General features: G+C 41.3%; 2 protein-coding genes across 2 annotated transcripts in view; one reads left to right on the forward strand and one right to left on the reverse strand.

Annotated features, from left to right (window-relative positions):
* Positions 1 to 14,362, forward strand: part of MATK (megakaryocyte-associated tyrosine kinase) — a 210,144-nt gene that overhangs the window by 7,672 nt on the left and 188,110 nt on the right. The gene's annotated exons all lie outside the window — the stretch shown is intronic.
* On the reverse strand, positions 737 to 8,345 carry NMRK2 (nicotinamide riboside kinase 2). The gene is made up of 8 exons (XM_075281814.1): positions 8,238 to 8,345; positions 5,839 to 5,929; positions 5,608 to 5,656; positions 5,314 to 5,479; positions 4,528 to 4,599; positions 3,031 to 3,137; positions 2,276 to 2,361; positions 737 to 969 (listed from the first exon to the last, which is right to left on the reverse strand). The coding sequence occupies exons 1-7, from the start codon at positions 8,264 to 8,266 to the stop codon at positions 2,276 to 2,278; spliced, it is 600 nt and encodes a 199-aa protein (XP_075137915.1). The 5' UTR covers positions 8,267 to 8,345; the 3' UTR covers positions 737 to 969.

The following is a 14,362-nucleotide window of genomic DNA, read 5'->3' on the forward strand; positions in this document are numbered from 1 at the left end:
AATAGGAGGACCAAAATGGGTATCTAATGACATTTCTTCTTTTAAACCCAGTTACTTCATGAGCAGAGGCCATGTACACACACTGGGCTATGCCTTGTAGCACTTGAAGGGATATAAGTGTTGGAAGTTCCACTTCCGTACCGTCCATTGAGTTTTTACATCCAGAGTGTGGTTGCTTTGTTTTGCCAGGATGTACTGGATTATGAATATATGGATTTTGTTTTAATGGGTTTCAGTGTATGGCTAAAATGTTACCTAAATTCTGTAGGTCAGCACTACTAAATTTATATAGTTTAGATTCTATTTTATCAAATGTAGAAGATTTTTACTTGGGAATCTCCATATTCTGATATCTGTAACTATGCAGGACCAGATGTTTTTATTTATACCATTTTGGGAAGAATCTGTTTTGTTCGGTGGGGGGACAGGGTTGAAGAGTGGCCTTGGCTCCTTTGAAGTACTTTTTTTTTTTTTTTAAAGAGTGGAAGGACTGGGCAGTTTAAAGGTAGAATTGTTTCATCACCCCCTGCCCCAATATCTAGCACTGGATGTGTGTCAGAAACCCCCCCTATACACAGTGTATTAGTGCACATTTGTGATGGGAGGGGGGGGGGGGGGGGGAGGAACACTTTCAGGGTCTTTTTTTTTGGAAAGTCTTAAGAACGTACCTACAGAATAAGCAAGTCTGTACGGCTCACGTTTTATGAATTAAAAGTACGACAGAACAGCATGTAGATTATATTCATTATTTGATATATTGTACAAGTGTATAAAACAGTAAATAGTTAACAAAACAGATGAGCACCTCAATATAAAAGTGAACTTTTCACAATAAGTTTACAGTAAAACTGAATAAGTTAAAAAAAATATATACACAAAATCCTCCGTTGTTGCATACAACAGGCTTTAGATTTGTAGAGCAAACAGTGGAAGAGGAGGTTGCAGTAGAAGTTCTTGAGTTGCCATGTCCTGCAATAAGAAAATATTGGTTATATAAACCACACAAATTATCCAGTTACAGGCAACACCAACATGTCCACATTTCCCGCTGAGATAGCTTTTTTTTTGCCAATATGTAAGTGAGGTCCTTAGTGCAATAGGGGCTTTGCAGTTGCTCCTAAGAGCTCATTTGCATAACTGGCAAACAAAGGAACCAGTTCACAAGGGGAATAAAACAGGTCAAGTACTTAACCCATGTGTACAGCTGGGTTGATATGCTATATTCTGATTTCCCTCTCTGCAGGCTCCAGCTCACAGATGTCCCTGATCTAGGAGGTGGAGAGCAGCTGCCACAGCGTTTCCCCATTGACCACAAGTGGAATTGACCGTAGATTACATCCTTCTGCATCTTGGCAATTTAAGTAGGAAAGAGAAGGGCAGATCATCATGTGAATAAAACACTTGGATCAAGACAAACTCACTAGTTACACTGGGTTCACACTAGCGCCCAGACTCCGTTTTCCGTCTTCTGCATGCAGAAGATGGAAAGCTGTCAGACCGGGTCCGGCCGTGAGCGCCGGTGAGCGTTTTATGCTCTCCGCTGCGAAATCAGTTTTTTTTTAAACCGGACACAGAGTACTGCATGTCCGACTGTGTCCGGTAAAAAAAAAAAAAAAAAAGTTTTGTGGCGGAGAGCATAAAACGCTCACCGGCACTCATGGCCAGACATCTTTCAAACCTGGGGCCACACGGTGGCTCAGTGGTTAGCACTGCAGCCTTGCAGCGCTGGGTCCTGGTGTTCAAATCCCACCAAGGGCAAAAAAACCATCTGCAAAGGAGTTTGTATGTTCTCCCCGTGTTTGCATGGATTTCCATCCCATGTTCCAAAAAAGACATACTGACAGGGAAAAATGTACATTGTGAGCTCTATGTGGGGCTCACAATCTACAAAAAAAAAAAAAAAACGACATCTTTCAAACCCATTCAAATGAATGGGTATGAAAGAGTCCTGTAGCTTTCAGTCTTCTGCTCTGTTTTGTGCAGGAAACGGAAACCTGTATGTACGGAGACCAGGCGCAGATGTGAACGAGCCCTTAGCAGAACAAGCCTCTCTGCCTGTATCCCCACTCACTAAACTCCTGCTCCCATAGACAATGGAAGAATGTCATTTCATACATGAGTCTGCAGCAAGTTCAGGGACCAAGATGGAAGTCAGCAAAGATTTTAGAGTAAATACAACTTTGCGCTACAGATAAGTGGTGAAAGGAGTATTGCCTTCACCATGATTTGTGCAGTTTGTTGGAAGGTTAGACTACACAAGTCACCTTAGACTTACCTAGGAAGTATTCAAGAACCTGTTCTGGATATCTGTATATACCATGGTAAATACTTCATCCTTTGAGAGAATGCCATCTATAGACACTACAAAGATAACAAAAACAATCTTTAGACAAAGTACAACTGATGCAATGTTTACACAGGTGACAACATAGCAAGTCACTAAAGAGACAAATATACTCAGATGTAATAAAAAGCTCCTTGTTAGCTGTACAAATTCAGCCAAAGAATAAAATAGAAATAGTATCAGATCCAGTCATGACAAAGAGCTTTTCCCTGCTCCAAAAACTTTGTAAACAAACACTGTCTAAATGCACATTACTAGATTTGGGCTATATTTCTGGAAATCTAAATGGAGCTTCAGCTGTGGGAATAGAGCACCATTATGGACTACACCATGAGATCATGTTAGTGTATTTCAGTTCTTTACTCCAGCATGATGAGGATTTTGAAAGAGCTTGGTTCCATAGAGACCTCCACACAGGAAAGACAATTTACTAGTCTCAAGTGTAAATAAGTTTCATCAGTAAACATAGAGCAGAAATGAACTATGGTAAATCAGTTTGGTTAAGGCCACATAGGGTGGGTCCAATTTGGCATTTCCATAGCAAACATCCTGCAGCTGACCTGGCTGCAGGATAAAATAAAGTTAGTACATTTATTTTAAAACAAACAAAAAAAACACCCACACACAACAGCACATACAGTACATAACAGCAGTTTGCATTGAGCAGTTTCAAAACTAATACATACCTACACTCACACCACTCTCTTCCATCTCTTGTTTGTGTTTCAGATACATTGGCCAGACATGACCATCAAATAAACCCGGTGGATCTGGAATAGTGTAGTTTCTGCCACTATATGGAGGGTAGGGGATTTAAAAAAAAAAAAATAAAAAAAAATAAAAATATTTATAGAATTGCTGCCAGCATTTTCCCGGTGATCAACAATGCAAGCCTACCCTCAATGGGGTTTCAAAAACATCATTATAATGCAGTTTTTTCTATAGCATAGCATGTTAAAAGAAGTCTACTGAAGAAAACCAGAATTACACTCAGCAGTAAGTTTTCCTTTACTTTTCTTACAACCACACCCTCTCCGCGGCAATAGGGGTGCAGTCATGAGCTTCAGGATAAACACTTACTGTTAAGTGAAATTCTGTTTGAGACTAAACTTGAAGACCCTAAAGAGGGGCTATGGCATGAAACTTTTTTTTTCTGCTAGAGGTTATACAGAGAACACCTCAATGAACTACCAACTCCTGATAGGAAAAGGATACCAGGAGAAAATCCTCCAGGTATGGCTCTGAGGCAAGTCATCAACTCTGCTACAACCTTAGTAAAGATCCTGAGTGTACGAGAGACCTCAAATGGAAGAGCCCGATACTGGATATGGACCCAAGAGCCATCTATCCAGACTGCTAGCCTTAGGCATCTCTGGGATGATGCAGGAATGGGGATGTGGTAATATGCACCCTCCAAATCAAGGGATGCTATTAGAAAACCCTGAAGTAAAAACAAAAACATTGGATTGTAGAGGACACTGTCTCCATCCTAAACTTTTGCAGGTCAGAAGTTTGTTTAAGGGTTTTCGGTTTAAGATTACCCTGAACATTTCATTCATCTAGACAGGAGCGTAAGCTGGAACCCACAAAATAATGAGTGGATGATCTGAGGTTTTCTCCAGAGTCAATGCTCTTCTGACATTGACAGCAGCAGCTATGCCCACCTTCAGCTTGTTCCAGGAAGCAAGTTTCTGGAGCCAAACAATGTTGCAAGCTGCCACAGGAAGTGCCATCATAAACCAGAAGATACATCAGCTGCTGCCAGAAGTAGCATCTTAAGGAGTCTGGAGGTACTGCACCTTAGCAGAGGTCTAAGAAGAACTGCCATCCATCACCTAGAACGCCACCAGCAGCCCTAAAGAGAGCCCCAGGCACTGGAGCGTCTGCTGCCAGACTCTGTTCTGACAGTGCAAAAGGACCACAGAACAGTTTGGTTATCAGGCAGTGTCACAAGACTAGTTATGCCCCACTATTTGGTATCTACTCTCAGCCTTGGGTGTGGGTCAACTGTCCAGGATGACTGGAAAACTGAACTGGGGTGGAAACTTTATTTCTTTCCTGTGAGGTATGGGTAGTCCTCGCAGGGTGCTGTCATGTAAATTTACATTAATACATGCATTTTATGAGGCTTAGAGAATACAACTCAATTCACAGGAAAAATACTGAAAGACACCACGACTAACCTGCGCCTCCTCTTGCACTCATCATATGGAATGCTCAAGTAGTAACGTTCTGAGCACAGGTTAGCTAGCAACCTGTAAGATAGGAAGTAAGAGACTTAAGAACTCCTGCTGCTGTGCAAGTAGAAATAACCATAGGAAAGAAAGAAAAAAAACAAAAAAAAAAAACAAAAACAAAAAAAAAAAAAAAAAGACACCCACCACCCACACATACATCACAAAGCTCCAAAGTCTTTCAGGACATTAGTTAAAGCGTAACTGAACTGGGGGTGGGGGAGAGACATTAGCACTAGGAAGAGTTTCCTCCACAACACATATGGCTTATCAGCCGTTATTATTCAGCCTCATATTGAGCTGTAATTATCAATGTGTTACAGAGAAGGTTAAACAGCGATATACACAATGCCTGTTATACCTGTCACTTTCGTAGATTTGGTGGAAAAACAGTTTTATGTACTGAAGATGAAGCAGCTTGTGTACTGTGGTGGGCCTTCAGCTCCCTGGAACACTGTTCTTGCCATGCAGATTCCCATTTTCTTCCACTACTATGACACCACACTATTTGTGCACCATCAGTAATGCTCCTGGGGCTGAAGGCTGACCCCAGTTCACCACCTGCTTCATTTGCATGATATCCAAGTTTTTCACCAAAGCTACCAGAGACATACACAATAAAGGCAAGTTATTCACACTAAAGCATTCCAATAGCAACAGCTGAATATGTGTGGGTAAGTTTTTGCTTTAAGGCCTACAATTCACTACTGAGAATGGAATAGATTAGATCATTACTTGTGATTATACAGCAAGAAGCCTTCCAATATCAGTATGTACACATTTTCATCCAACTCAGAAGAATGCGATGGTGCAATTCCATGTGATCGTGCAAACTTGTCAGGATTCTCAACCCAGGCAGTTACTGTATTCACCATTGATTCCATATCAATGGAAGTGATCACTGCAAGTGTAAATAAAACAGAATTAGAAAAAAAAACAGAATGGTACCAATATAGATATATATGAAAAAAAAAAAAAAAAAAGATACTTAATATACATTACTGCATCTACAGCGAAAACAGTTCTTACCATCCCATTGTTTAAAGCCATCTTCACCAACTTCTATCTGATCTGGCAGCTGAAACATAGTGAGCAATAAAAATGCTGCAAACAGTGCAGCTGAAGCAAACAAAACTAGATAGAAATATTGCATCTCCAACATGAGGAGATGAGCTTTATAGAAATGCTTAAGGTAGCACAATGAGAATCAGACAAGAATTGCTAGAGGTAGTTGTGGAAATATGTAGAGGTTATACCTACCTTAAAGAAGTCATCTTGATGGATCACACAACAATTTGGAAGTACACCAACAAGCCTTTTTGTCAGAGTGGTTTTACCACCATTCGTTACACTGAAGAGAGAAGTAATGTGCAACATGTCACCACAACCAGATTAAATCAGTCTTAAGTCACATCTTGAAAATATAGAACTACTTAAAGGGGGCTCTATCATTGGGAAAAGCCATTTTTAACTAAGCAAATACTTGCATACCCTTTAGAAAGGCTATTCTACATGTACCTTTTGTATGCCAATTGCCTCGTCATGGTTTTTGAAAGGGACAGTTTATATTCATATGCTAAATAGCCTCCAGCCAGCACAGGAAGTTCTCATTGTGTACCCTCTGCTATTCTCCATGTGCGTGTGAGCAGGGAGAGATGAGTCATCAACAGCAGCACGCTGGAGGTTAAATTAGCATAGGAATAAAAACTGGCTTATTCAAAAACTACTGAAGTGATTTACATACAAAAGGTAGGTGTGAAATAACCTTTAATAAGGCTATGCAAGTATGTACTTAGTGAAAGAAAAAAAAAAAGAAAAAAAAAAAAAAAAATTTCCCAATGATAGAGCCCCTTTAATACTTTAGAGATCAGAGAAGAGAGGTCGTTTTGACAAAGTAATCTGCATGTGAGTGAAAGCAGATATAGATATATATATATATATATATATAAATCTCCTTGCAGGACAATTTTCAGTAGACCCAGACAGCCTAGAACCAGCCGTAAGTAATCAAGTTTTAGATAAATACCCAATTTATATCACTTTTTTAAAGTACAGTTGCCTACAGGAAGGATCCCCCTCCCTCAACATAATGATCACTGTTGGCTGCAGCATCTTAAGGGCTCAACGTCCAGGATTTGTAGTTTGGCAATCCTGGGAGAAGGTAGCAGGTACCTGACTGCAAGTCCCCACTTCTGACTTCAGGAGACAATTGTACTGGAATATGGTCCACTGGTGATAGATGTAGAATATCTATCAGTCACTAATGGGTTACGTCACGATCACTGGGGTGAAGAGTGAGACCCCAGTGAATCCTTGTATCACTATGGTTATCTAGATCATAGTTCACTTCCAGTGGGGAAACATCAGACCAAGGTTAGGGGATGGACACATCAGGTGTATCCATCACAAGGCCACAGGCTGACCTTTATTCACTGGAAGTAAGTGATACGCATAGAGCTCTAGAAGAGGAATAGATATAGAAAGCACATTGGAAAGTTGTATAACTTCTCATTGTAAGAGACAATAAGTATCGGTTCACACTACTACTAATGGACATTGGATGAGTGCAACGGGCATTAGCAACTGTAGGATGCAGACAGCAATTTTTTCATAACTGATATCTTTTAAAGGGTTTTTTTTTTTTTTTGTTTTTTTTTTTTTAATATTTCAGTCTAGTACAGCTAGAAAGCTACACACAAAAAACTTCCAAACACAGTGTGTAGCTCTAACTCTGATGAAACTGTCTGGCCAAAACTACAAAAATGTCAGCTCCAGATATCTAGGGGACATCATTGACTGTGCCATGAATACAGTGAGGCACAGCATTAGCAATGAGATAGGATAGAAACACAATATACCAAACTAATGATACAAAAACACACCACATGTAAGCGGTATTTCTATTTAACATCATTTTAGACCAGTCCATTATAGAAATCCATTCTGGATTGTCCCCACTTCTGTAAACCCCAGTAACACATCAGACTATATATCCTACTGATCTAAAGGGGACAATCCATCACAAGTGCAATAATGCCATGTTATACAGCACATTCAACAACAATTCAGATACAACAATGTTCTATTTGCACTGACTGCAGTTCATCTTTAACCATGGATACTTTCCTGTAATACACTGTGGAATACGATGGCGCCATTTAGGTAAACAAGACAGATAAGGGGAATGCCAGGCAGTTTGCATTGCTCTGTAGGGTAATCCTATTATACCTGTAGACTCCACAATAAACATTCGAGTTTTAAGAGATAAGGTATATACTATATACACAATAGGTATATACAAGAAGCTTATTCACTATTATGGCGGGAAGTTCAAGACCAACGATAGAACCTCTGGTCGCGCGCGCCACTAGCCAACAGCCGGGCAGCGGTTCAAATCTCCCGCCATGTCAGGCGCCCATACATCTGCAGCTCAGCTACCGAGCCCAAGCTCCACTAAGGACACTGCTGCTGCTGCACCTCTTGGCATGGCCAGAATAAACCCTACATACACTACTCTACAATTATTTTACTAACTTTAATTACACGGAAATTGGTAGCTACTCTTTGCGGCAATAAAAATACTAAACCCGCCCCAATTGCAGTAATTCAGATACGAAGACATTCAACAACCATAACACAAGACAAAAGTAGCGCCTTACCCGCCAATGCCGATGATAATGCGCCGCATCTTGAAGAGACACCAGTTCTCCTCAAACACCTACTACTATTTCATTCAGAAATTTCCCGGGCTACCTGTATTTATATTGCGTCTCTGCTTACGTCAGTCAGACAAAAAAAAAAGCGGCGTCCAATGAGTGAAGGGCCAGAAGTGCTGGTGTGTACGCAGGCGTAACGTGGCCGCCACCTGTCTGAGGCACATCACGGTCATGCTGGCGGTATTAATAGCGATGGGCAGTGTGCCCTTTGCCTAAATTAGTAATGGCTGAAGAGAGAAAATGTCATGAATTTTCCACTCCTCAGCGGACAGCGAGACGTCGGGAGATGCGGTTGGAAGGAGAAATGCCGCGTTTTGTGTCTTAATTAAAGGAATGTTCAGAACAAGCGGCAAGCTGGTCACATGTTAATGCTGGTTAGTCAGTGGCTCCCCTGTGAGCTGTGGAGGTTTTTTTAATTTACAGGAGTCATGCTGATTTGGCTGTGGAGCTTGTGCTGTGTTCCCTACAGGATTGGAAGGTCCCGGGATGTATACAGTGTTTGTATGACAACCCACAGCTGCTCAGTCAGGGCTATACTTGCTGTGGCACATGGGATGTATAGGCTTTTTCTATTAGTACCGTTTTTTTTGTTAGAAAAGTTGACCGTCCATGTGTGTCTTCTGCGGCGAAACTGTTTTTTTTTTTTTTTTAACTGGACCCAAAGTTCTGCATGTCCAACTTTGTGTTCGTTTAAAAAAAAACTTTCACTTCAGAGCGGTAGAAGACACACAGGTGGTCTCTTTGCAAACCCATTCAAGTGAATGGGTTGAAAAATGACTGCCAGGTTTCCGTCTCCTGTACGGTTTCTCGGGGCAGAAGGCGGAAACCCACCAGATTTCCTAAAGCGGGGACCGGGCGTACCCTCAAATAGATAAATAAGTCTCCGTGTGTGAGGGGACGTTCACATTTGCGCCCGTGTCCACCCACAGAGTCTCCGTCCTATTCCCCAGGGAAACTGGATAGGGAATGGCTTCCCGGTGGTCACTTTTTCATTTCAATGGGTTTTTAACCCCTTCCCACCAATGGCACTTTTTGACTTCCTGACCAAGCTCGATTTTTCAAAACTGACATGTGTCACTTTATGTGGCAATAACTTTGGAATGCTTTAACGTACCAAAGTGATTTTGAGATTGTTTTTTCGTAACACATTGTACTTCATGTTAGTAGTAAATTTTGGTTGATATGTTTTGTGTTTAATTATGAAAAAATAGGAAATTTGGTGGAAATTTAGCAAAATATGCATTTTATAAAGTTTGAAATGATGTGCATTGCATACAGATAGTCAGACCGCCAAAATTATATCATAAATCTCATGTCCCAGATCTCTGCTTTATGTCGGCATCAAACTTTAGTCATACTTTTATTTTTTACGGACATTAGAAGGTTTACAAGTGAATCAACAATATTCAAAATGTTCAAGAAATTTCCAAAACCCATTTTTTAAGGGACTAATCCAGTTATGAAGGGGTTTTGAAAGACCCTTGTATTAAAACCCCCCATAAATCACCCCATTTTCAAAACTGCACCCCTTAAATAAGCCAAAACATAGACCTAGTATTTTAACCCTATAAGTGCTTAACAGGAATTAAGACAAAATGGAGGTGAAATTTTCAAATTTGATATTACTAATATTTTCGTTTAGCCCTAGAATTTGCACATTCACAAGGGGTTAAAGGAGAAAACGCCCCCCACAATTTGTTATGCAAGTTCCCAGGACTACCATAGTACCCCACTTGTGGGTGTAAACTAATATATGGACGCACAGTGAGACGCAGAAGGGAAGGTGCGCCAAGGAGCTTTTAGAGGGCAGATCTGGCTGTGTTCAGTTTCAGGAACCCTGTCACATTTACAAAGCCCTTGAGGAGTCAAAACAGTGGAAACCTCTAGAAAGTGACCCCATTTTGAAAACCGCACCCCTCAAAGAATTTATCAAGTGATGTAGTGAGCATTAGTAATCCAGAAGTCAATATGTAAGCTGTGCGGAGTAAATTGGGTCACCAAATTCCATTCTATTTTCCCACTAGCTCCTATGACACGGACGGGGAAGAGGAGCATTCTGGGGGATCAGCGCTGGTGTCTTCTCTCTCATAAGCTCTAAATATGGGGTGTCCCCTGAAAATACTCGCACAGATTATACATTTCCTTCTAGTCGCAGCCACTTATGTCCTAATGATTTGGCGACTTTTGGGGTTTTTGTCTTCACATTGCAATGTGGCCATATGAGGGCTTGGTGTTTGCGGTATTAGATGTGCTTTTCAATGCCACCATTTTGGGGTGCCTGTAACTTATTGACTACATTTTATTAACTCTTTCTGGGTGGGATGTATAAGGAAACATCAATTCTGGCATTACTTTTTAGCATTTTTTTTCCCGTGCAGCGTACAGCATAAGTAACATGTAACCTTTATTCTGCGGGTCGGTACGGTTACGGCGATACATCATTTATATGATTTTTTTAATGCGTTGCTATTTGTGCAGAATAAAATTCAATTCAGGGAAAAAAAATCAATTATTTTTGCATCGCCATCTTCTGAAAGGCATAACATTTTTATTTTTCACTAGACAGAGCTGGTTGAGGGCTTATTTTTTGCGGGATGACCTCTGCTTTTTATTGGTACAATTTTGGTTTTCATCTAACCATTTGATTACTTTTTATTGAAAATTTTGTAAGGGAAAGGTGGTGAATAATCATTTTGTGTGGTTTTCTCAGTTTTTTTATAACATTCGCCGTTCGGGTTAAATAATGTTTTAGTTGTTTTAGTTTAATTGTTAAGGTTATTACGGACGCGGTGATACCAAATATGTAATGTTTTTTTCTATCTTTCTGTATTTTACATAATAAAACATTTTATATGGGGAAAAAGGGATTTTTGGGGCTTTATTTATTTCTAATTTATTTTAAACTTTTTTATTTTTACTTTTTTCTGTCCCCGCGGGGGATTGAAGCAGTTGGCACTATAGTATACCGAAGACTCTGATCACGGGCATTTAACCACTCAGATGCCATGGTCAAAATGCGACCACGGCATCTGAGTGGTTACTTTTACTTTGTGTTTGCTTCACTGTAACAGGATAGCCTCCCCCGCGGGAGGCGTCCCGTTATCATGGCAGCCTGGTGTCTTCTGAAGGCTGTCAGCGCTGCCATAGTATTGTAGCTAATGAAGCCTTGCTTCGATATTTACATAAGAAACCTGCCACAGACTGAAATGCATTTTTTAAAAGTTTTTCCAAACATAAATTTTTTTTAAAGAAAACCTAAAAGTTAGGGGCAACACAGTGGCGCTGGTGTCCTGGGTTTGAATGTCACCAGGAACAACATCTGCAAGGAGTTTGTATGTTTTCCCCATGTTTGAGTGGATTTCCTCCCATTCTACAAAAACATACAAAAAAAAAAAAAAAAAAAAAAGGTACATTGTGATCCCCCCCCCCTTTCCCTAGATCGCATATACAGTCCTATGAAAAAGTTTGGGCACCCCTATTAATCTTAATCATTTTTAGTTCTAAATATTTTGGTGTTTGCACCAGCCATTTTAGTTTGATATATCTAATAACTGATGGACACAGTAATATTTCAGGATTGAAATGAGGTTTATTGTACTAACAGAAAATGTGCAATATGCATTAAACCAAAATTTGACCGGTGCAAAAGTATGGGCACCTCAACAGAAAAGTGACATTAATATTTAGTAGATCCTCCTTTTGCCTCTAGTCGCTTCCTGTAGCTTTTAATCAGTTCCTGGATGAAGGTATTTTGGACCATTCCTCTTTACAAAACAATACAAGTTCAGTTAAAGGGGCTCTATCACTGGGAAAAGTCATTTTTAACTAATCACATGCTTGCATAGCCTTTAGAAATGCTATTTCACACCTACCTTTCGTATGTAGATTGCCTCAGTGGTCTCTGAATAAGTCCGTTTTTATTGATATGCTAATGAGCTTCCAGCCAGGAAGTTCCCAGCAGCCTCCTCTCTCCTATTATCTTCTATGTGTGTGAAGCAAACAGGAAGCTGAGTCATCAGCAGCAGCAGTCTCCCATAGAAAACAATAGGAGAGGTGTGCACGATCTATCGTGCACCAGTCTAATTAGCATATGAATAAAAACGGACTTATTCAGAAATCACTGAGGCAATCTACATACTATAGGTAGGTGTGGAATAGACTTTCTAAAGGCTATGCAAAGGTGTGATTAGTTAAAAATGACTTTTCCTAGTGATAGAGTTTGATGGTCGCCGAGCATGGACAGCCCGCTCTCAAATGATCTGAAAACAAAGATTGTTCAACATAGTTGTTCAGGGGAAGGATACAAAAAGTTGTTTCAGAGATTTAACCTGTCAGTTTCCACTGTGAGGAACATAGTAAGTAAATGGAAGACCACAGGGACAGTTCTTGTAAGCCCAGAAGTGGCAGGCCAAGAAAAATATCAGAAAGGCAGAGAAGAAGAATGGTGAGAACAGTCAAGGACAATCCACAGACCACCTCCAAAGAGCTGCAGCATCAACTGGCTGCAGATGGTGTCACTGTGCATTGGTCAACAATACAGCGCACTTTGCACAAGGAGAAGCTGTATGGGAGAGTGATGAGAAAGAAGCCGTTTCTGCACGTACGCCACAAATAGAGTTGCCTGAGGTATGAAAAAGCACATTTGGACAAGCCAGCTTCATTTTGGAAGAAGGTCCTGTGGACTGATGAAACAAAGATTGAGTTGTTTGGTTATACAAAAAGGCGTTATGCATGGCATCCAAAAAAAAACAGCATTCCAAGAAAAACACCACTGTAAAATTTGGTGGAGGTTCCATCATGTTTTGGGGCTGTGTGGCCAATGCCGGCACCGGGAATCTTGTTAAAGTTGAGGGTTGCATGGATTCCACTCAGTATCAGCAGATTCTTGAGAATAATGTTCAAGAATCAGTGACGAAGTTGAAGTTACGCCGGGGATGGATATTTCAGCAAGACAATGATCCAAAACACCGCTCCAAATCGACTCAGGCATTCATGCAGATGAAAAATTACAATGTTCTGGAATGGCCATCCCAGTCCCCAGACCTGAATATCACTGAACATCTTTTCAAAAATAGAAGGAAAGGGGGGCACTCACCACTCAGACGAATTTTCTTTAAAGCAACGTCCTTTATTAGGTCACGATATTAAAACCATCCTGGTGGAAGGAAGAAAGTGCACATATAGGCGTGTAGAGGCAACAGCCGTTTCGCGCTGTCAATAGTGCTTTCTCAAGCCTTGAATGCAAGATGGGATTTGAAGCGGGCTGTCGATGCTCGGCGACCATCAAACTGAACTGAACGCGAATTGTTTTGTAAAGAGGAATGGTCCAAAATACCTTCATCCAGGATCCAGGAACTGATTAAAAGCTACAGGAAGCGACTAGAGGCAAAAGGAGGATCTACTAAATATTAAGGTCACTTTTCTGTTCAGGTGCCCACAGGGCCGCCGATAGGCCAGTACTACTGCTACTGGCGTCAGGGGCCCGGCCAAATTGAAAAATGGGGGGGCCCGGTTTTTGGCCCGCCACCGTGTGCTGGCGCCCGCAGCAGTCATTGTATGTCCTATTGCAACTCATCTGCGTCCAGAGGACACAGATCTGAGTTGAAGATATACGTGGCTGAAGCAAGGAGCTGACACAGCTCAGCTCTTTGCTTCACCGCCGCTGCTACTGGCAGTGTAGACGCGATGTGATGACGTGACATCACGTCTACAACTGTGTCAGCGAGAGAGAGAGAGGCGCGCAGAGAGTGGCGAGAGAGCGGAGGAGAAGGTAAGTTTAATGTGTACTGAGGTGGAACGTGAAACTGGGTGCAGATGCAGGAGAGGACGGCATGACACTGGGGGCAGAGATGGAGGGGACATGAATCTGGGGGCAGAGATGGAGGGGACATGAATCTGGGGGCAGAGATGGAGGGGACATGAATCTGGGGGCAGAGATGGAGGGGACATGAATCTGGGGGCAGAGATGGAGGGGACATGAATCTGGGGCAGAGATGGAGGGGACATGAATCTGGGGGCAGAGATGGAGTGGACATGAATCTGGGGGCAGAGATGGAGTGGACATGAAT

Source organism: Leptodactylus fuscus, chromosome 1 (assembly GCF_031893055.1).
Source record: "Leptodactylus fuscus isolate aLepFus1 chromosome 1, aLepFus1.hap2, whole genome shotgun sequence".
Lineage (NCBI taxonomy): Eukaryota > Metazoa > Chordata > Amphibia > Anura > Leptodactylidae > Leptodactylus > Leptodactylus fuscus.

What these genes read in the sequence shown, in the direction of transcription:
- NMRK2 (XM_075281814.1), bottom strand. Translation starts at nt 8,266, where the DNA reads ATGCGGCGCATTATCATCGGCATTGGCGG. An exon ending in TGGCTTTAAACAATGGGATG is followed by an intron (nt 5,480 to 5,607) that starts GTAAGAACTGTT and finishes TTACACTTGCAG; the next exon opens with TGATCACTTCCATTGATATG. An exon ending in AGAGAGTGGTGTGAGTGTAG is followed by an intron (nt 2,362 to 3,030) that starts GTATGTATTAGT and finishes TTATCTTTGTAG; the next exon opens with TGTCTATAGATGGCATTCTC.